This window comes from Notolepis coatsorum (assembly GCF_963971535.1).
Source record: "Notolepis coatsorum genome assembly, chromosome: 20".
NCBI classification, from domain to species: domain Eukaryota; kingdom Metazoa; phylum Chordata; class Actinopteri; order Aulopiformes; family Paralepididae; genus Notolepis; species Notolepis coatsorum.
Window position 1 is genome coordinate 45,916,093 of NC_140184.1, and position 24,344 is coordinate 45,940,436.

General features: G+C 43.7%; 2 protein-coding genes across 4 annotated transcripts in view; one reads left to right on the top strand and one right to left on the bottom strand.

Moving 5' to 3' along the window:
* The window catches only part of shf (Src homology 2 domain containing F), a 221,125-nt gene that overhangs the window by 126,554 nt on the left and 70,227 nt on the right, over nucleotides 1-24,344 (top strand). The gene's annotated exons all lie outside the window — the stretch shown is intronic.
* LOC311247170 (uncharacterized protein) lies at nucleotides 16,189-19,196 on the bottom strand. The gene is made up of 4 exons (XM_084337506.1): nucleotides 18,975-19,196; nucleotides 18,424-18,589; nucleotides 18,123-18,238; nucleotides 16,189-18,004 (listed from the first exon to the last, which is right to left on the bottom strand). The coding sequence occupies exons 1-4, from the start codon at nucleotides 19,122-19,124 to the stop codon at nucleotides 17,198-17,200; spliced, it is 1,239 nt and encodes a 412-aa protein (XP_084193632.1). The 5' UTR covers nucleotides 19,125-19,196; the 3' UTR covers nucleotides 16,189-17,197.

Genomic DNA, 24,344 nt, shown 5'->3' on the forward strand with positions numbered 1-24,344 from the left:
TCAGCTACATTATATGACCAATCACAGGTGTTCCTGTGCACTGTGAGCACTTTCTTCTTGTTTTTGTTTCTGCTTTCTGATTTCCCTTAAAAAAATCATGATTAATAGTCATGATCACAATAATCATGCAGCGCTAATGGACACACACAGATGTGTGACGATGTGAAAATTACAAAGTTGACCAAAGTAATGTTGTGTACTAGGGCTGCTTGGTTATGGCAAAAAATCATAATCATGATAATTTGTATTCATATTGAAATCACGATTCTTAAACTTGATTACTGATTAATTTAAGAACATCATATGACCACTGAATTTGTTTTACATTTCTATTATTTACTGTCATCTTCTACAAGTTACCAAATATGTTTCAAATTGACTGGAGAAACGTGCCGTGGCTCCCTCCTCCCTCTCAACACAAGCTTAAACTACTGTTTGGTTTTGGGGTTGAGGAGTGGAGTGTACCGCTGTGAAGGAAGGGTGCGCTGCATTTATAACACAAGACTAAATGAGAGCAACGCGGCATGCGGCACAATAATTGTCGTATCTGGATGACCTTGTTTTCATGATCGTGGAGAGTATGAGCTGTCGGTAACGATTCTCCAAATCCATGACTCAACTATTTTATTTGATTAGATTATTTTGGTCCTCAAGTTGATGGCTAGACACCTGTCTTTTTAAAATTAAGAAAAACTTGTTTGTCAATGAAAATAATTATAAATAATAACATTAACATTAATAAATAATGCAAAAAATTAATGTGAAAAAAATGTAATAATAATGTGAAATGTCTGTTCAGTCTAAAACATGAACCAGATTGAGACATATACTGTAGCACTCAATCTAGCACTCAAATCCCTGGATCACATACATTTTTACAGTAACATTTAGGAACAAACATCCATAATTGTTACACATCTCTATCTAAATCTATGGTGGTATACGCCGCTCTTGTAGAATAGAATAGATCTTTATTGTCATTGTTACAGTTGTTACAACGAAATTTAAAAATGCAACCCTAGGTGCTAGTAAAAATATAAAAACAGTCCTAAACACAGTATTAAATATAAAAACAGGGGTGGGGCATAAATAACATTAATATAACCAGGGGGGTGTAAAAGATAATTGCACTATCCCTAATGTGTGTGCGTGTGGGGGGGTGGGGGGTGGTGCAAGGGAGACTGTTGTTTTAAAATTTAGCTGAGTTTAGTGCACAGCCCTGGGATAAAAACTAAACTTCAGTCTGTTAGTCCGGGTGGGCATGACGCTGAAACGCCTGCCCGAGCGCAGCCGCACGAGGTGCTTGTTGCCCGGGTGGTGTGGGTCCTTCAGTATTTTTACTGCTTTTTTGAGGCAGCAGGAGTTGTATAGTCCCTCCAATGAGGGGAGGGGGCAGCCGATAATCTTCTGGGCCGAGTTGACGACCCTCTGGAGCGCCCTCCTCTCTGCGGCTGTGCAGCTGAGGAACCACACATTTATGCAGTAGGTGAGGATGCTTTCCACGGAGCAGCGGTAAAAAGACACAAGCAGGTCTTGTCTGAGGTGGTAGTTTCTCAGTACTCTCCTGTACTGAACGTCCAGGAGGCGTGTATACTTTCGACATCAAATGTTTGTTTCCGCGTTCGAGTTTTGCGCTCTGATTGGCCAGGTCATGTGACATGTGCGCCAATCGTGGGACGGCAAGTTCGGCGCCTATTTCCGCGTCTAACAGCCTGCAAACTACCTAACGCCTAGTTTAAGCTTAGGCGACTCTTTCACATTTGGTTAAGGTTAGAGTTTGGAATCAGGGCAGGCGTTCTATTGCCATGCTCCAAGACAAACTCTAACCTTAACCAACTTCGAAAGAGCGCCTAAGCTTAACCAGTGTAGAAACTTGCGGTCCCACGATTGGCGCACATGTCACATGACCTGGCCAATCGGAGACGCTGAAACAAATATTTGTTGTCTAAAGTATTCAGGCGTCCAGGAGAGGCTTAACCGTACTGCCGTCTGAACGACCGTCAGTGTAAGTTATATTATTTTAACCCATTTAGACCTAAAACGCCTGCTAATAATGCACTATATAGCACGCACTGCACACACAAATCTGTTCCCAGTTTCAAAGGGTTAATCTGACGGCGGTGATGTTTTGTTATATTCGGTCAGAGGAGATGGGGGGGGGGGGGGGGGGGGGCGATGAGGGATCACATCATCTCATGTCATGTAAACAGTGTTAGAAGCTTACAGCCGTAATCCACCTCATATTTACTCTGTCCACCACAGACTAGTCATGAGGGCAGAGCCCGGTGAGAGGTAGCCCCGGATCTGAAGGTCAGAGCGTTCGTACTACAGAGAGCAACCGAGCTCACTGGGCTGAGTAACTGTTTGCATTGCCAGAGCCCTGCTTAATGCATGCCCCCCCCCCCCAGAGGATGCGAGTGTCCTCTGCACTGAGAGGGATGGAGGGTTGGTAAACGGGTCACAATTCTGCCCCAGCATAAATGGCTGTCTCCAGGAAAAAGGAAGGATTCAATACCATATTACAACAGCAGTTTTTTTTTATTATTATTGTTGTGGCTATTGTCAATATTAACACGTTCATTTTGGTGATTCATTTCAAAACCTTAACACGTCAAAAGATTTGACTCAATTAATCGCATTACCCTTTTTGACCCCAACCGCCTCCCATAACTTACATTAGAGAGCCAAGCTGCGCTGGGAAAGGGTTTATGTTCTTGATCTTTCTGACATGCAAACTGGGAGAATGAGTGATCAGACATCCCCTGAATGTCTTATTTCATTATACCAGGTAGTGATGCACGATATATCGGCCGCCAATATAATATCGGCCGATATGGCTGTTTTTTTACACATCGGTATCGGTCCGATATCAAGATAGGGCCGATATGGGCCCAAAAATAAAAATAATAATAATTACTTTTTTTTTTTTTTTTTTTTTTTTTACATGTTTTGGCCTTAAATAGTTTCAAAATATCAGTCATTTCTGAAAATAAGTTACAAAAGTAAAAAAAAATATGCGTTTTGGAAAATAGCTCTTTATTTGATTATCATAAAAAAGTGTTTTCTATACAGAGATATCGACATCGGTAAATATCGGTATCGGCCAGAACAGCAATATTAATATCGGTTATCGGTATCGGCCACAATTTTCACATCGGTGCATCACTAATACCAGGGTTTCCACTAACATTTTCTTTGGCCTGCCAATAAGATTCTAATTCACGTTGATCCGTCAATAAACAGAGAGAAATTTGATGGATGTTATTACTGTCTGTTTATTTAAAAATGAAAACCTAATGTGAGAGAAACAACAGCTTTGCAGATGGTAACGTATCCGTCAGGTCCAAAATGTCACCCTCACAAATCTGGCAGAGACGGACACAGTGTCAACCCTGTCCAACAAATGGATACTCGAGTATTGTCGCTCACAGGCAGAGTCTTTAACGTTGAATGGTGATCCATTTTGTGAATACATTTGTTCTCTGATGTAACAATATCTTTGTTGGCAGACTCCTTTGGACAATCTCACGTTAATACTGTTAACGTTACGTTACCTAACATTAACATAATTTGCAAACATAGTAGTGCAGCTCATCCTGTACCTCGCTGAAAGTGTTTCTTTTCGCTGGTACTGCTGCCTCAACGTTTCCACGTTAGTAGTGGGGGGAATTTCATATTAACAGATGTCCGTTTACTGTAGTCTACCGCAACCATAGAACTATATAAAACTGGACCGCAACAGGGCTTTGTGATTGTGGTTGAACTTGCAAACGTGTGTCTCGCATGTCGCCAGAAGGTGATTCCACTGCCAGAACATGCATTTGCCCTCTCTTGTCGTAGGAAAGGGCAGTAGTCTACTATGCATTCACTCGCCACAGTCATATAATCTTTTTACCGGCCACCATGATGGCTGTCAAGATTTATATTTGCCGGCAAATTTTAATTCTAGTCTGTCATTGGGCAGTATTTAAAGGCTAACGGAAACCCTGGCCTGCATTATACATAGTTGTCAAAGTTTCATACACGATGCAGTGATGAAGTACTTTCCCAGAAAAGTAACAAGTATATTAAATACATTGGCTGAGCTATGCTATGCATGCTAATCATGCTACTGTAGCTACAGATGTAGCCATTAGGACTCTGTCCACTGGGTGTGGGCGCCGGGTTAACGGTAACGGTGACCAGTAGGGGCGCTCGAGTTACACCGGTGATTATATCAGCTCGATTACAGCTGGTGATTGCTGCACGGGCGGCTGTCGGGCCGTTGACTTCATTGAATTCATTTGTCTGTTGCTCAAGAGTTATATGGGCTCGGTGAGATGATTTGCGGTGCTGTGGGTTCATGTGCATGTTGTGCTCTGAACTAAACTCAATGAGCTTAAACTAGATGGCTAACATTATTAATGTGATATTAACGTTAGATCTATCCAACCACAATTTTAACACCATAGTGCATACTGCATAGTATGTTCAGATGGACTATTCCGATGGAATTTAATGAATGCTAAATTATGTTTGATGCACATGTCAACCAACTGTCCAAATTATGTTGTCTTAACACTTTGAGTGCCAACTACGAGATTTCTCGTTAGTTCATGCCACCCGTTGAGTGCCAACGAGACGAGAGATCTTGTTTTTTATTTATTTTTTATTATTATTAGCGATTTCCTTTCATATTTCATCAATCTAGCCTCCCGTTACCACTGGGACTCTGTCTGAGCTCCATTGGGAAAATACCGCCCCCTATCGTCTCTCTGTGTGGTACTGCACCCCTTTGGATTGGATTGAATGAAACGCATGGGGAAAAAAAATCCTGCTTCCACATTTTACTTCTCAGGCATGTACTGTAACTCGAGCCGATCGGATTCATTGTGGACCATCAGAACAGCGTGGAATCTGTGTTTCGACCACCCAGCGTTGGATCAATAAACGCGATCGATATTTGGAATGGCGATCAGGAATTGGAATAATCTTTTTGGAGAACATCTGATCTGAGGTAAGGAATCTATTTTTAGGATAATTGGGATAATCAGAGCTTTTTTCACAGATATCAACGTGGGCCCTATGTGTGTGTGTGTGTGTGTGTGCTGATCAGGAAATGGATAATCGATTTTTCAGCCCGCTTCTATAGTGTGCAAAAGTACACATATACTATCGATAATCTAGCGTTTATTTGAAAACAATTCATAAATAGGCCGAAAAATGTCAACGTTTTTTGTGTATTCCAGTAAAGGGCGATTATCACAGAATCTTCAAAAAAAATTCTGGAACTTTCATAAAACGAGCGTTTTTCAAAATGGTATAAAACGGAAATGAACCGATTAAAAAAAACTATCCGTTTCAACAATGTTGACTGCAAACAAGTCATTGATAAGCGACGGCCATATTATACACATATACCATAATTTAAGATATAGTTTATGCGTTCGCAAATATGAGAACTCTATCATTGAAGTGGGCGTTGGCACGCAACAGGGTTCCGGGGCACCGGACCCGTGGCACGCAAAGTGTTAATGTCTGTTTTATGCAGTGTTGTTAACCGAGATCGTCTGTTAACACATTCGGGGCCAGACCTGAGATATCTCGGGTTAACTCGCCATGTTCTGGGCGCCAAACCCGAGAAATCCCGGGTTTTAATCGTTATTTATTTTATTAGCTATATCCATTCATTTATCATCCATCCAGCCTGATGATATCATTGGGAATGGGTCTAAGCTCACAAAGGGCAAATACTGTCGCCTAACGCCTCCCGGCTGGTATTGCACATCATTGGAATCCCTCTGGCTGGGGCTGTGCATCGATCTAAGAAGTCCGGTCCAGGTTTTACTTCTCGGGCATGCAGTATCGTTATACTGTAACAGATGGACTGGGGACACTCGGAGCAGCGTGGATTATGTGTTTTGGACATATAATGTTGGATCAATAAACGCGATCAATATTTGGAATGGCGATCAGGAATTGGATTAATCTTTTTACACTACATCAGATGTGAGGTAAGGACTCTATGTTACGAATCTTGGGTTAATCCGATGTTTCTTTCACCGCCATCGGAGCACGTGTGTGAGGTTCGCGCCGACCAAAGTACGGAGAAGTGATTTTTCAGACCCCGCTTCTGTTTGTGCATGATGACACATAATATCGATAATCTAGCGTTTATTTGAAAACAATTCATAAATCAAGCGACAAATGGCACAATTTCTAAGGAAATACACTGAAGCTCGATTTGCTGGAGTTTATTGAGATTAGACAGAACGCTCTAGAAATATATTCATATTCATCACGGTATAAAACAGAAATGTATCTACGAAAAAATTATCTGTTTCGTGCATGTTGACTGGAAGCAAGTCACTGACTATCAACGTGTTATTTAGATCTATTGCTATTATATTTCATATATTTTAAGCACTCGCAAGTAAGTCCTATCCTACATTGGATAAAGCACTGGCGCTGAAGGGCCATCAGCGCCCTCTGCTGTTGGCCCCCAATGAGTTAACAGTTATCTATCAGAGAATAGATTTATTTGCTAAATGTATCACCATTCAACGTTACTGACTCCTGTGAACGATGAGTAGGTATGATTACTTCCCCTAACCATTCTTTCATGAAATGTTTTGACCACAGCCCTGCTTCTTCCATGATGAATATTTATTATCTGCTCTTGAAACAACAACAAAAAAAGAAAATTCATCCTTATTTTGTCATGTGTGTGCTTGTCATAACATGCCTTGACTTTGACGTTTGGAAATAGCATGAATGGGGGCACGCTCTGTTTTCCAAATGCTGGGTAGTTGTTTTGTAGGAGCCATTAAAGTCACATTACTATGAGCAGACTAGAGGTAAGAAAATAACTTGTTGTGTAATGCCATGAGGAAAAAGTGTCCATCTATTGGCAACAGTGAATATAAAACGTTATCTCCACTAATGAAAGACAGTCCTGATGAGCCTTCAGTCGCTCCGCCCTGATGAGCCTTCAGTCTCTCCGCCCTGATGAGCCTTCAGTCGCTCCGCCCTGATGAGCCTTCAGTCGCTCCGCCCTGATGAGCCTTCAGTCTCTCCGCCCTGATGAGCCTTCAGTCTCTCCGCCCTGATGAGCCTTCAGTCGCTCCGCCCTGATGAGCCTTCAGTCGCTCCGCCCTGATGAGCCTTCAGTCGCTCCGCCCTGATGAGCCTTCAGTCGCTCCGCCCTGATGAGCCTTCAGTCTCTCTGCCCTGATGGCCATGGTTACACTGGGGTAAAACAGCAACGTTGTATTTTCGAATGATTACGTTTGCATGTCCAAGTTAGAAAGAAACGCCGTTTTGGCAGGAAAACGCGTTTTCCTAGTGGCAACGCTGAAAGGGTGTTTTCGTTTTGGAAACTCGCCGACAATGGTGCAATGTAGTTTGCGCGAGCCATATACGGAGCCGTTCTTGCCCAACGCACATGCGCAGTAGTAAACACCAACGCCAAATTCTCCCCTGGCTGGACCTATACAAGATATCAGCTGCGTCCTCCTCAGATTGCCTGTAGCTGCGATCATGTGTTAGATCATGTGTTAAGTTATTGTTATAAGGAAGGAACCCAGTACTCCAAACTACAACAGTCTGCATTCCCTTAACAATTGTTTGTATTGAGCCGTATTGTATTGTACCCATTCTGCAATCTGTTAAATAAAGTTTACATCCATTCATTCTGCTAGCATTAATGTTACTACGCTGCTAGCCACAATGCTATACTGTTATAATGGCATATCCCAATCACATTAGCACGTAAGCTAACAAAATCGGCGATATTTTTGTGAGACTAAACTCCGCTCTTGGTGGTCAATTGTGTTGATGTTAGTTTTGTTTCATCAACAAATCATCAACAAATGAGGCAGAACACAGTGAATGTATCCGTTTTTGTTTATTTGTTTATATTTGTTTTATTTATTTGTTTATAAATGCTATGTTGCTAAATGGCTCATGCGAGGTATAAAGATGGTGGCTTTCTCGTTCAACCTTTCTGATTGGTTGAAAATGGCCTTCATGTTTGAACTACATCGCCACCTACTGCTTTGGCATTGTACTAGTAGACGAGACAAAACGACGTCTAACTTAACTCTAACTTGCCTGCCAATCCGCAGCATTCTGAAAAGCGAAATGAAACTAAATGAAATGGCCCTAATGTAACCGCAGCCTCAGTCTCTCCGCCCTGATGAGCATTGAGGAGCCTCCAGCTGTTGGAGGTGATGGAACTTAATTTCCCTTTAAATTTTCTCTACTGTGTCTTCCTGCCTGCTTTGTTGTGCTGCAGGAAGATATTATCAGATCATTGTGCAATAAGACAAAAAAGATTTAATTTGCTAGCAGCACTAAAGAATAGATTCTTCCTGGCCACAGCGAGACACCTGTTTAGCCATACCAGCTCGGGGTTTTTGGAAATCGCCAGAGACCTCACGATACGATACTATCGCGATACTTGCATCACGATACGATACTATCGCGATACAAAATATATCGCGATACGCTGAAAATATTGCGATATATATATATATATATATTTTTTTTGCTAATGTTTTATTTGTTACCTTTTTTCAACTGCAAAGTAAAACGTTGTCAACATGTTTTATCTAATAAAATAAAGTTCAGTCTGTTCATCTCACTTCAATAATTTTTATTGCAGAACATGGTATTTTCTCAAGCAGACCGATGTAAACACTGTAATCTGTGTTGCATGTACCTGACAAACTGAACTGTTTGTATTACAGTCATATTCCCTGTATCGATACAGTATCGCCACGCAAAGTATCACGATACTACTACGTATCGATTATTTCCCCCACCCCTAGTTTTGACTGCATTTGGCTCTTGAGGGATGCAGATGGGAATAGTTAAGAGATCAAACTCAATATAGGATGCACACTCCAGAGGTTCCTGGCGACCTCTGCCTCACCAACTCAGTGGGTCTCTATTATGCCCAGGCCCTTGCTGGGATGCTCGGTTTTATACTGCAAGTGGGAGTCAGGCAGCCCATCCCTTCATCATCATCTCTATTCTTCCCTCCCAGAGCAGAATCGTTGAGCAGTTTCCTCTTCCCCCAGGGGGAGTGTGTGTGGCGGTGGTGAGGAGCTAGTGGGTGATGGGGAGAGAGGGTGAGAGATGAGGAGTGAGGGGGGCGGGGGGGGTGCATTCTTGGCTGACTGTTGCTGGAGGGTTGTCGCCACTAATGGATTGTTGACCCCCAGCAGTGGGGAAGGGGGCCCGGGTCGAGTGACTATTCATCACAGCTAACATTCACGTGTCATCAAATGCCCCCCCCCCCCCCCCCCCCCTTCAACAGTGGCTCCATGATGAGCACACGTAGTGAGATTAGCCGTCATCACACATCACACACTCACTATACCAGCAGCAACTACTCCACTCAGATACAGTCATTCCTGCTCCTCTCACTCTCCCCCTCCCTTGCTCTCTCTTCTCTCTCTCCTCTTCTCTCCTCTTTTCTTCTTTCTCCCAGTCTCCATCCCGGTCCCATTTCCATTCCCAGTTCCAACCTCCACAGTACAGCTGGAGCTGAACTCTGGATGCACTCTCCTGTAATCCAGTGCCAGCCTTATCTCAGCGTAGGAACAATAGACTCACTGCTCCCAGCCTCCAGAAATTAGCTCCACTTCCACAAATCTCAGAGACACACGCTACTCTCTCTCTCTCTCTGCTCCAAGAGTGTACACACACACACACACACACACACACACACACACACACACACACACACACACACACACACACACACACACACACACACACACACACACACACACACACACACAGAGAGAAAGCCAGGTTTTATTTTTTCAGTCATTCATATGGAATTCCTCTCTTGCCAGCCACGGTGATGGCAAAAAGACTAATTGCATCTGTAGCAGCTACTGTCTTGTCAGGATCTTGTTCTACTGTTGGCCTGTTGTTTGTCTGTTGGTTGCAGGGCTGTTTATGTTGGCTGTGTGAGGGGGGGGGGGGGGGGGTCCGATGTGATTCATGTAAGTAAGAGAGGGCACCTTTCCAAGCCCGGGCGTCCCATTCATCTTCCATTAATGAGCCTTCACTTCGGTCCTAACGAGCTGTAATTGCCGCCGTGCCCCACCTTGGAATCAATGCCTGCGGTCTATGCAGTGGCTTTAGAGCGGACAGCCATTTGCATCCAGGGGACACGACTGATAAACGAAGAGATGAGGTCGAACGAAGAGGACGGGGTCGAATCATCGGGATCCTCCAGGATCGCTGTAGCTGGTAGTCAGTCATAACATCATCCCAAGCTTAAAAGGGATTATTTACTGATTAATAATGCCTGCATTTTGCTGTTAACGGGAAAGATAATTGATAAAAGACGATGCTTAAGCTTGTCTCTATTGAGGATTTGACACCTGTGATGTTTTTTTTGTTTTGTATTTTTTATTAAACCACACAACTGTTGTTTTTCTCCTGCTCCTACAGTAGCTATTCCTCCTGAGCCGCAATTTCTCAACTGAAGTGTCTCTTGAAGCTCCGGGTGTGGGGGTAGATATTATCTCTGACTAAGTATGGTTCTCTCTTTCTAGCAGAGAAAAACTAAATTAAAGAAAAACACAATATAAATGTTGCTCTAAGGGGAGTTCTGTGTTCCGTGTCCTTTCTTTTCTTAAATTGCCCTGTTTTATTATTATTATATTTTATTTTAGATAAAATAAGAATAATTTGAGGCTCCTATCATGTAATGTAATGAGAGCCACAGAGGCAGTGCTTCTCATTATCTGAAATCTTACAAGACAAGCCAGGGTTTATTTTCACAAACATAAAGAGCCTCCAGGTGATGGCTGGAACACAGAGAGTCCTTCTCTGTCACCCCTGGCCATTAGCTCTCTCTCCCCCTTTCCTCCCCCTCACCTCTCTATCTATCTATCTATCTATCTATCTATCTATCTATCTATCTATCTATCTATCTATCTATCTATCTATCTATCTATCTATCTATCTATCTATCTATCTATCTATCTATCTATCTATCTATCTATCTATCTATCTATCTCCCCCCCCATTTCCTCCCTAGCTCTCTCTCTTTTCTTCTCCATTTCCAATTGCCTCTCTACATCCCTCTCTCCCCCTTTCCTCTTCCTTTCTCTATCTCTCTCTCAATTTTCTTCTCCATTTCCATCTGCCTCTACATCATTCTCTCCCCCTTTCCTATTCCTTACATCATCTCTATCTATCTCTCTATCTCTCTTTTCTTCTTAATTTCCAATTGCCTCTCTCTCTACATCCCTCTCTCCCCCTTTCCTCTTCCTATCTCTATTTCCTTCTCCATTTCCATCTACAGTACCTGTTACAAAGGGTCAGATTAAACCGAATATATATATTTATTGCCTGAGATCCCATGTATAATATTTGCATATCGTTTGATATCCCCTGTATATTCCTTGTACAATATGCACTGAATATCCCTTTAGTCTAGCAGGACAGACCATAATATTCGTTCTCCTATTGGAAGCGATCCCCTAGGCGCCACCGCCTTACCCCCTCGAGCCGACTTCAAAGGTACCGACGAGATATGTCTGTACATGCCCAGCTTCTGCCCACTAATACGGCTACCGAAAGCAGAATGGCACTATTTGTCCACGGTACATATAAATAGGGCGCAAGAAATGTAGAACTTCCCTTGCAGTTCCTCTTCAGTTCGCCTTCAGTTCAGTCTGGTTCAGTTATCTAAGCAACGTCTCACCCACTACGCAACGTGGGCAGAGCAGGGCTCGCATGGCCCCAAGATAGTCTCGTGTTATCCTAATACGTCTGTTTGTCGTATCGTTCGCTATTTATTAGTAAACCTTCATTACGAGTCAAAGACCACGTGGAGTGAGTGATTGTGCGTCTACATAGAGCACTTATTGCCCGTGCTAATAGTATAGTAACGTCAAGGTCAACCGTGCACTACCGCACCGGAGGATATCTACACCGGAGCAGCAGCACCACGGGGGATTTACACCCTGCCCGCAGTGCCACTTTTCCGGCAAGGATTATTATTCTTCATTCTTCACCAAGCTGCTGGAAGCAGAGAAACCGTCTACACCCACTGCTGTGGGATCCACGTGCCCGTGGGGACATCACTCAAGCCCGTCTTTGTCGTACCAGAGACCCCACGGCTTCACCTGCAAGGCGCGCAACCTGGGACCAGGCTGCCTATCCCCGCTGACACGGGGGTGACATCGCCTCCTTGAACCCTGGACTTGCATAGAGCTTTGGCCCCCTCTGCTGGCTTACAACCGGTAGTACCCCCCATCCCAGAGTACCAGAGATAATCCTTAATATTTACTATTGACTCGCCTATGCACATTCTATTTGCCTTATGCCCGCTCTTAACTGGGCGATTTTCGGCCGTCCCAGACGAAAGATGACCAATCGTGGCATAATCTGTGGTCGTGGGCGAAATCGTGGCTCCAAGACGCAGGTCGTACGTCGCACAGTGAGAGAGGTTCAAAGATGACCGACGTGCAAGTCTTGCGATCAAAGATGCCTGCGACACATATCTGACAGTGCTTGATATTCTACGACCAGCGTCAGCTACCAACCAATAGAAATGCAGCATGATGACGTGTGATCAGTGCGACCGCATGATGACGTGTGATCAGTGCGACACATGTGCGTTTATGTGGGACAGTGACTGTACAATCCAATAATGCCGCCCCGCAAACGGACGCCAATTGTGTGGAGTCGTATCAAAGAGGAGAGGCTTGTCGAGTTGTGGCAACAGAAGCCATGCCTGTATGATGTGTCCTCCAGCTGTTACCATGACCGTGTACAGAAGGACAAAGAATGGAAGGAAATGGCGGAGGAATTGCAGCTCCCGGGTGAGTTTAACGTTAGTGGCTAGCTAGCTAGCTAGCGGCTGGCTAGCTAGCTAGCTAGCTAGCGGCTGGCTAGCTAGCGGCTGGCTAGCTAGCTAGCACACACACACACACTATGCAAGTACAGTCTTGTTTCTGTCAGCCCACTTTCAGTGTACATTAACTAACGTAATGTTGTTATTGCGCTTCACAGCCGAAGAGGTGGTAACGCATGCAGCGTCCCTGCGCACCCAATACGGGAAGCTATTACATCCCAAACCCAGTGGAAGTGGGACTAAAGACCCAACCCAGCGACAGACATGGATACTGAAGTACCTGGACTTCCTAAAGCATCATGTATTGCCTCGTCAGTCCTACAGCACCCTGGAGGTATGTGTATATTTGGAAATTGACAATAATAACGTACTTACTGTACATACTTGATTGATTGATTGAAAACTTTATTAACAGATTGCAGAATGGGTACAATACAGTACAGCTCAATACACACAATTGTTAAGGGGATGCAGACCAGAGAAAGACTTTCGTCTTGTTTACATCAGGGTCCCCCATTTTCAATTCATCAGGATTGAACCACTAAAGTTGTCAGACCGTTTATTTCTTAATAATGAATACTATAGTCTGTGGTGGCCTTGACTTCTTAAATTTCTCTTTTAATTACACGTTTAAAATCAACTGGATGAACGTTTCTCTGTAACCCATTCTATTTGGAATTTTATACCAAACTATATATTTTCCATATATCTACAAACTATATACTGTAGTAGCCTTTGTAAAATACCCTGTAACCCACTGCCTCTCGTGGTTTATTGCTTAATTATCACCTTGTACTGTGTCCTACAGTTCACAAATGGTGTCACCTGCATAATCATTGTGTGTATACTTGGTCAATAAAGATTATTCTGATCCTATGTCCTTCATCCAGCTAGATGATTCAGTGACGGACAGCTGTGCTGACACTGCTGAACAAGATCCAGAGAGTGATGACCTTGGGGAATCAGCGGTGTCAGAATCATCAGCACAGGACCCACCAACCCGTACATCCACACCCGCACCCACACCCACACCGGGTGGTCAGGCAAAAGTGGTCCGGAGCAAGCCATGGGAGAGAGGGCTGAACCTTGAGAGAGAGAAGATTGACCTCCTCAAGCAAGTAGTTTCAGACAACAGAGATGATGATGATGAAGATGTAATTTTTGGTAAACAGGTGGGCAGTGAGATGCGTCACGTAACGGATCCTGTTGAAAAAATGCGAGCAAGGCGGTCCATCATGAGGATGATTTATGAATCTCAGGACAGAAGCATGTCAATACGTCAACAGGTGCAGGGTCCTGCATCACAGCCGAATCAGCCGATGTATCGCACCTTCCCACACAACACACCACACCAGCGGCAAACGCAAACCTTTCAACCCTACCACCAGCCTCCTCCCACTCCCAGTTCTCAACCGTCTAGTAGCTACATGGGGATGCTCAGTGAAAATTCAGATACGCAGGCTGAATATGATTACTGATAATCAGTACAACTGGTAGTGTGGTAGTGCCATTGTCCACTTGTTTTTTTTCTTGTAATTTTAATGATGTATATTTTCTGGGTCTGGCGGCCGTGGGCTCTGACTGGGGGGGGGCCGTGGTTCGGTGTCTCTGCGGGTCGAGGCATTAAAGAGGCGTGATGCTTTGGCCCGCGGGGGTGCCGGACACCGGGTCCTCCGTGGTTGGGGTTCGTGGCTGCCTGCCTCAGGAATCTTTTTTTTTTATAGTACGTTTTATTTTCCTCCACTTGTTTTTTTTCTTGTAATTTTAATGATGTATATTTTCTGGGTCTGGCGGCCGTGGGCTCTGACTGGGGGGGGGGCGTGGTTCGGTGTCTCTGCGGGTCGAGGCATTAAAGAGGCGTGATGCTTTGGCCCGCGGGGGTGCCGGACACCGGGTCCTCCGTGGTTGGGGTTCGTGGCTGCCTGCCTCAGGAATCTTTTTTTTTTTATAGTACGTTTTATTTTCCTCCACTTGTTTTTTTTCTTGTAATTTTAATGATGTATATTTTCTGGGTCTGGCGGCCGTGGGCTCTGACTGGGGGGGGGCCGTGGTTCGGTGTCTCTGCGGGTCGAGGCATTAAAGAGGCGTGATGCTTTGGCCCGCGGGGGTGCCGGACACCGGGTCCTCCGTGGTTGGGGTTCGTGGCTGCCTGCCTCAGGAATATTTTTTTTTTTATAGTAAGTTTTATTTTCCTTATACTTTGCACTTTATTTGAAGTTTTCTAGCCCCTGTTGAGCAGTGAACAGTAAGTTCATATACTGTAATTTCTAAATTGTTTTGATATCTTGAAGCACCTTCTTACATTCTGAAACACCTTATTTTACATTCTTTTTTTGTGATCAAAAGGGGGAGCAGAGTGAGCGAGTGCCATTGTCCACTTGTTTTTTTTCTTGTAATTTTAATGATGTATATTTTCTGGGTCTGGCGGCCGTGGGCTCTGACTGGGGGGGGGGCGTGGTTCGGTGTCTCTGCGGGTCGAGGCATTAAAGAGGCGTGATGCTTTGGCCCGCGGGGGTGCCGGACACCGGGTCCTCCGTGGTTGGGGTTCGTGGCTGCCTGCCTCAGGAATTTTTTTTTTTTATAGTAAGTTTTATTTTCCTTATACTTTGCACTTTATTTGAAGTTTTCTAGCCCCTGTTGAGCAGTGAACAGTAAGTTCATATACTGTAATTTCTAAATTGTTTTGATATCTTGAAGCACCTTCTTACATTCTGAAACACCTTATTTTACATTCTTTTTTTGTGATCAAAAGGGGGAGCAGAGTGAGCGAGTGCCATTGTCCACTTGTTTTTTTTCTTGTAATTTTAATGATGTATATTTTCTGGGTCTGGCGGCCGTGGGCTCTGACTGGGGGGGGGGCGTGGTTCGGTGTCTCTGCGGGTCGAGGCATTAAAGAGGCGTGATGCTTTGGCCCGCGGGGGTGCCGGACACCGGGTCCTCCGTGGTTGGGGTTCGTGGCTGCCTGCCTCAGGAATCTTTTTTTTTTTATAGTACGTTTTATTTTCCTTATACTTTGCACTTTATTTGAAGTTTTCTAGCCCCTGTTGAGCAGTGAACAGTAAGTTCATATACTGTAATTTCTAAATTTTTTTGATATCTTGAAGCACCTTCTTACATTCTTTTTTTGTGATCAAAAGGGGGAGCAGAGCGTATATTTATATTATAGTATATATTTATATATTTATTATATATATTGTATTTGTATATACTGTATAGAAATACTGTAATTTCTTAATTTTTTTGATATCTTGAAGCACTTGCTAATCTTGAAGCACTTGCTATTCAAATAAAAAAATAATTACTTTGATAAACCATTCCAGTTTCATTTATTTACATTTCTCAGACAAACAAGGAAATAGAATGAAATGAATAATAAAGCAGTTATAATAAAGACAAAGAAAATGATTAATTACCACTTGTATCGGGGTTATCAATGACCCGTGTTAGATTGATATTTCAATTTTGTAGAACTTCAGGGTCAAGGTCCAGCAGTCTTACTTCCATCCAAGTAAATCTACAAGTAAGCTAGTGACCACTGTCCCTGTTGTTGGTGAGCTGTTGTTTTTGTTTACTCTAACTCTATGTGTGTTGTTTGTTCCCTTGCATTCTCCCCTCTTAATTCTCCCCAACGTTGTACTAATCGGAGACAATGCCCTTCGGCTGGGCGATGAGGTGACCCCCCCCCCCCCCCTTGATTGGTGCACACGTCTGGTCAGCCCTGAATCAAAAGCTGTAACTTCATACTGAATATGCATTTCAATGGACAATGATGGAAATTAATTAACTTATATGCTTGTCATAAAACTGCCCTGTAGTTTGTGAGGTTAGCTGCCGACAGAGAGACAGGTGGACAGAACCAACCTGATAGGAGATAATTATTATATTATATATAGTGTAGAGGCAAAAACCAACATTCGTCTCTATGTGGGGGAATGGTATCCAACAAACAGTAAAGTAGCAACGGAGAATGAGACACTAGTCTATTAACATTATATCATATCATCAACAGTGTATATTTGCATATCGTATATGTCACAAATGTAACAGTACTATATATGTCATGCATGTCCCTATGTGCCTTTAAATAAAACAGAATAACAAGGTTAGCCTGTAGGCCTACCTATATGGTTATCGTATTTAACGTGTGGATATTTACGTAGCTTAACATGTAGGCCTACATTTGAACTCGATAGGCCCTACAAGTAGGCCTAGGCATATGTTATTTTCTTTTAGGACATGTATAATGATTTTAGGCCCAACAGTTAGGCTATGGTGTATAGGCCTAGTGTTCAAACACCATCTTTATAACCAAAAAAGTACAAAAGGACATTACAACATGTCTTCCTGCCAATGCACAGAACCTGATGGTGAGACAAAGTATTGTTTCAGTGTGTCGCGCTGCTCCTTTGCAGTTCTGTTGGCATTCCGATCCCTGCTAGCAGGCACTGATGCCAGGGCGGCATCACTGCGCCAGCTCCCAGGGATGATGTGGTGGTCCTCATCCTCCGTGTCGACCAGAGCAGGGGGGATGTAGGTGTCTGTGGCCTGGGCTCGTAGGTAGTTGTGCAGGGAGAGAGCAGCCAGGGTTATCTGGGACACTGTATCTGGTTCTAGGGGAATGATGGTGAGAAAGACTCGCCATTTGTTGGCAAGTATGCCAAACGCATTCTCTACAACACGCCTCGCTCTTGACAGTCTGTAGTTGTAGACACGCTGGTCATGGTCAAGCTGTCTGAAGGGGTATGGCTTCATCAGGTGTGTGTGGAGCGGAAAAGCCTCGTCTGCAATGAACATGAAAGGGGTGACTACATCTGTACCTGGCAGACTTTGGGCTGGCGGGACATTTAACTGGTTGCTGTCCAATGCCTTTTTCAGGTCACAGTGGGCATAAACACCTCCATCAGACACTCTGCCCTGGGTTCCAATATTCGCATAGAGGAAACGATAATTGGCGTCTACAACAGCCATCAGGACCACAGAGAAACGAGACTTGTAGTTCCTGAAGGTGCTCCCACTGTTGCCTGGTGGGCGGATGGTGATGTGTTTTCCATCTATGGCTCCGAGACAGTGAGGGAATTGCCAATTCTCCTGGAAGCCACTGGCCACTGCTCTCCACTCAGCCTCTGTAGTCGGTGTCTACACAAACAGACAGACAGACTGCATCAGAACAGTGACATGAATCTATCAATATTTATCTGATCTAGGTATGATTGTCCCATATGTTACATTCTAGCTGCTTCTAAATGGATCTTACCGTCAGGTGATCCTTCTTCAGGACCTGGTGCAACACCTTGCATGTCTCCTTGACAATCACACCAACAGTGCTCTGTCCAATACGGTACTGGAAGCTCAGGGAAGTGAACGACTCTCCTGTCAGCATGGAGAATGATTGTAGAATATCATTTATGTATGCGCGTCGACAAATAAATGTGCCAAACTGCAGCATATCAGAACTATTAGACTGACACATTCTATAGTTACATTCTGGTCACCGCGGATACACTGTAGCCTGAGTTCACTTGGGTTTACCCTCCACTACAACCCCTGATTATTACCTGTTGCTAAGTATCGCAGTGTGATGGACAGTCTCTCTCTGGCAGTGATCGCTCTCCTCATCTGGGTGTCTGCTTTGGAGATATAAGGAGCCACCAGCTGTAGCAGATGATCGAACTGTTCCACATCCATGCGGAGTAGACTTCTGAATCCACTTCGATCATCTGTCTAGAAGTACAACAGGCAGACTTTAATGGGTGCATTGAGAACAACACAAGCTAGCAGTGAGGTAAACAAGCTCAACATTCATTAGGAGGGTACGACACATGTAGCGTTAGCATGCTGACGTTAGTATCTAGAAGTACAACAGGCAGACATTAATGAGTGCATTGGGAACAACACAAGCTAGCAGTGATAACAAGCTCAACATTCATTAGGAGGGTACGACACATGTAGCGTTAGCATGCTGACGTTAGTATCTAGAAGTACAACAGGCAGACATTAATGAGTGCATTGGGAACAACACAAGCTAGCAGTGATAACAAGCTCAACATTCATTAGGAGGCTACGACACATGTAGCGTTAGCATGCTGACGTTAATAACGTTACTTACCTCAAGTTCCATTTGCAGGACTGGCATTCCCAGTTGGCCTCTTTTCCCTAGCCACGACTTTGTTCTCTTTCTCTTTTTTTTAAATATAGCCGGCCTCTCTAGGCACATAAAAGCCACTATGGCAAGTGTTCGCTTCCTGGACATTGGCATGTTCACAGTCTGCTTCTTCTTCGTATCACGACCGTCTTGTTTACAACTCGTCAGGTTGACGCACACTGATGACACACAGGATAACGCTTTATGATGATGCTACGCTTTATTATGACGCTACGTAGTCTGCGTCGTAGCCTACGACTCTCATCGCACAGTGTACATGCATCAGATTGATGGTCGTACCCAAGATTATTCAATTTGTGTCGCACAGTGTGGCTTGCAAGGAACTTATAAGATGCAAAATATCTCCCAGTTAAGAGCGGGCATTATAAGCGCAACTAAGTCATGTAATATAATCCCTTTTATGTAATAAATATTGTAAACGAGTATTTTGTGTGGAAAACCGTGTTATTGTGGGAGTGTTCTAATCTAACATACTTATGTACAGTATTGGCCAGGAGTACATAGACGGTAGTGATTTAATGATATCAGTACTTGATTAATACAGTCAGGGAATTGTACCCCTCAGTTACAGTACCTCTCTACATCCTTCTCTCCCCTTTCCTATTCCTTCCATCATCTATATCTCTCTCTCTCCTCGCTTGCTCCCTTGCTCTAGTCCCACTCTCTCATCCCAGCCAGTGGCACAGTGAAGGAATGAATACATGTACAGTATATACATACATGTCAGTGCTCTCAGGGAGAAAGTGTAGATTCCATTGTGTTTCCTCACAAATGCAGCACAATTCAGTTAGTTCTCATTTCTGTGTCAAGGGGTAACCCTCTTTAAAAAAAAATAAAGAAGTTCAAGGAGAGAAGGAAAGAAAAAGTGATCTGGGCTTCCAGCTTACAGGAAAGCATGTTTACAAGGAAACACACACCGCAAATAGTGCAGCGAGACCAAAAATACTCTCCCAGTCTTCCCAAAAGTATCTCTGGAGCTGGCAGGCGAGAGGCCCCATGAGTGTCACATAAACAGACACACAGCCTTGCAGTGGCACTCGTGTAAGCAGACAGACAGAAAGACAGAGAAACAAATGTGCTACTGGATTAATCAAAGCGTATTGATTGCAGATTTCTTTTTTCAAAATGTGGAATTAAAGAAGAAGAAAAAAACTGCACATGGGCAGGCTGCGAGAGACTAACAACACCACATGCATATTTATTTATTTATTTTGTCTTGTTGCTTTTGTTCTTTTTGAAACGGTACGAGATGCGAAAATGACAGTGAAAGACAACATCGGCCCAACTCTTACCTGCTGCAGACTAAGCCAAGTGATTATCTGCAGTGGGACGCCCCGGGTCACAGAACAAACACCTCCAATTGTCAGCGAGCTCTCTGACTGATAAACGATACCTCTGGGTGGCCCCAGAGGGCTTAAAGCCCTCAGTGGCATCAATAGACCTCTTCCCGCTTTTCACAGACCAAGGCAATAATTTTTATTTTTATTTTAAGTGAGAGAGGCTTTAGCGCCAAATCTGCACCTTGGCAGCTTTGTTAATCAACCTTTAACCCATCTCTAGCCTGTGTCTTTGTCATAGAACAGGTTTGACTGCACACTTTGTCACAGGTGGCAAATATTTTTTAAATAGCATTCACCAATAGCGTTCATAAGTAGCTCAGTGCTTGGATTTGAAAGGAGAAATGGCTTGTTTGCTCCTCTGGCTGTATCACTGCTGTGCAATATACTAATCACTGTTCCTGTTCAATATGCATTCTTGCATTAAGTCTACAGTATCTACAGATAACTATTATGACCCTCACTCATTTCCCCCTGTGTCTCTTGTCTTGTCAACCATATAAGGTAAATTTAATAGCAGTGATTTTCTCCTTGATCTTGTACTTGTAATACGCTGTAGGTGAATGAAGTGACACAAATAGTTTGATAGCTGAGCTATTAAATTATTAAAGGCTGTGTCGGATTGGGCTTTCATTAGGAACAACACTTGTGTCAAACAGGTGGAGTGAATCCTTGAAGCCTGGTTATTTTCTCCCCATCGTTTTCCTGAGGTGTAAAGTCATTCACGTTTAATCCTTCGCTACTACAGGTGAGATCCCTTTGATGGAGTCCAGATAGCTGGTAATCCCCTCCAGATCTGTTCTCTGTGTGGGTGGCAGTCAAAAAAGAGGGAACATTAAAATCTGCTTTTTTTTTTTTTAGATATTGAACCCTGGGTCCTGTTACAAAGGCAGGCTAGTGTGATATATGTGAATAATCAGAAGCAGCCTTGTTATAAAGTTGTGCCATATATCCTAATTAGCAATTTTCTGGATTGAGATATTCTGATTATTTTCAAAGATAATAGAGATGGAGATAGAACCTGAATACCTATATTAACTTGTTGAAAAGGACTACAATTAGGGGTGTGGACATTTCTCGATTCTAAGATGCATTGTGACCTTTCTCGTATCTGTATCATGCAACAATAGTAAAGACATTTATTTTGACATTCTGATTAACAGGCGCCCCCAAAATTGGCCATTTTAGTTTTTGTTTTTGAGGACTGCATACTTCTTGCAAACCAAAATACTATACTTTATACTTATAGCACATGCATGAGCCTGGTCTCTTTTGAAAGATGACATTCTGAAGTTTCTGATACAATAAATAATAAAACAAATTTTTAGTGCTAATGAAATAGAGTAACATAGGTCTGAACTTGAGTTGTAGAAAAACGTGTTACTCACGTTTTTCTGTAGTAGTTAGTAGTCCATAAGTAGTATTTCCAAAAACATTGGTATGGCTGAAAAGACACCCTGGGTCCATAGACTGAAGTATTTTGTAGTACATGTCCAATAACAATCTGTTCAGACATGAGTGATTAGAAGCAGTTTTGGTAAAAGGTGAGAGGGCTCAGAAAACGATTTTCTCATAGACGTCAATGCATTAGACAGAGAATTATCTTCCTGGTTTGGCTTGTGACTTCCCCCGAAAATGCGATCGTTAGAAAAAGCTTGGTTTAGGTCCGGTAAAATAAGACACTGTGATCGTTACAGAAACATGTTTCAGGTTCGGTAAAATAGACATAGAATAGACCTTACCTTAGCCAGAAGGTACTCTAAAAATAATAATTTCAACGATCCCATCGGCGATCACGATTACTCGTTTATATGTAATTACTCATGTTTACGGGAAACTATAGGCAATTGCTCTGCAAGAGCTCCTCCCCCTCAGAGCACGTCTTGACAGAAAGGGATCAGTAGAGACAATGTCTAAACTGGACTATTAGAGTTCAAAAGGTAGGCGATACTGCCACCTGGTGAGATTCGATCGGCATTGCAATTCCAACGTAGGCAAATGAGCCACGGACACCTAGAGTGATCCGGATGACCGTTTAGAACGGGGATCAAAGGGAAAAGTTTACTCGTTATTGGCGCTCAAGCGTTGCCGGCGAAACACGAGTTTACTCATTATTTCTAAATAAAGGTTAATTTATCTGACTGCTTGTATTAATTGATGAAAAAGTAGCCATGTGCAGTAATATAGATTATAAAATTGAGGATTGTAATATATTATCGAGTATATTATTGAGCTGCATCGAGATGCATCGTAGAATCTAATCTAATCATGGACTAATCGAAATTCAGAGACACACAGGCCTATATAAAAATGTTCTTCATCAGAGAAGATGCAGAAAATCAAGTTGCTTTGCTTGGACGTCTGACCTGCTATATATGGTATGGAGTTTAGTAGTGGGGGAATTCTCCAGTACCCTGTCTTTAGCCTTGTATCGACCCGTTACTGTATCGTGTAGGTAACATAGAGGAAAAAGGGAGAGACGAGAGAGGAGGGGGTTGGGTGGCAGTGAGTCAGTCAGTCGGGTCACACCAGTCTCTGGCCATGTGCTTTGATTTAATCTAGAGCACTATATGTAGCTTAACCATGTGCTGTCATGCTAATATGCGCAGAGGGCTCTACTGTAGTAAGTGGGACAGAAGCCTCCCTGGGATTTATGGCAAGAAATTCCCTACCTCCGGCTCCCATAAGATTAATATCTCTGGTGTGTGTGATCCACAGAGACAAAGACCGTAACCCAGGCTGAATCTGGTGTGTTTCAAAGCTTACGCTCACTCTTTCTTTCTTCTCTCTCTCTCATCTCTCTCTCCTCTCTCTCTCTCTCTCTCTCTCTCTCCTCTCTCCTCTCTTCTCGCTCTCCTCTCCTCTCTCTCTCTCTCTCCCTCTCTCTCTCTCTCTCTCTCTCTCTCTCTCTCTCGTCATTGCTTCTCAGCTGCCTTGTGGTTCACATTATCCAATCAGCTTTGGATTTTAGCTTTCTTACTGTCGTCAGCATCCTTGTCCTTTATCATCAGCCTAAGACTGTCTCTCGGCTCAGATCTCATGGCACTCTGGCTGTCAATTACAGCACATGGAGCAACTATAATTGAGTTGAGCGTGGAGGAGGAGGAACATCTGGAGAGGAACTGTTATATCCGGGAGGAGGAGGCAATAGTGGAGGAGGAGGGGGTGTGGTGTCTTGACCTTTGAACCTCTGACCAGAGTGGCTCCCACTGCCACTGTGTAACAAGTTGCAGTCCCAGACCCACCATCAAGTCAATCACTGTAATCTGACCCAGACAGCTGCATCCCCGCCCTACTTTACAAGTGTGCCTCAGCGTGAAGAAAGAAAGGGAGAAGAATAAAAGCTTAGTGGTGCTAAGAGAGCATTGAGGCAGTAGTGTGTCAGCAGCCCCCCCCCCCCCCCCCCCCCCCCCTAGCCCCACATCCGCCAAAACCTTGTTCCTGGGCTGGCAGGGAATCGTAATCTCTCTCAGCAGTTTATCCTAGGCAATGCGCCAATTAAAGGGTCTTCAAGCAAGATTACTCCACACCTCACTTCTAAATGCTTTCGCCCTCTCTTCCTCCTCTTCCCTCTCACCTCTTCTTTTCCTCCTCTCCCCTCTGGCAGCACCTCCTCCTCTTTCTCTGCTGTTCACCTCTTCTGGCAGGAGGTGGATCCCCAATCTCACCAGGATCTCATAATACCAGTTTTTTTTTTACCACTGAGATCAAATGGGACTGTTGGCTTCACGCAGGATTACGTGGAGATACAGATTCAGGCAGTTAAGCACCCACACCTCCTGATTCCACACCTCCCTCCACGCCTCCTGCTTCCACACCTCCCTCCACCCCTCCTGCTTTCACACACACCCTCCACCTCCAATCGGGGAGCTCCATTAGGCTCAACGCATTTCTCATTTTTACCGCAAGAGCTCCCCTGGGCTGAGAGGCAATTATGCAGTGGTGTGGCATAATATTTCATTCTCTTCACATTGCA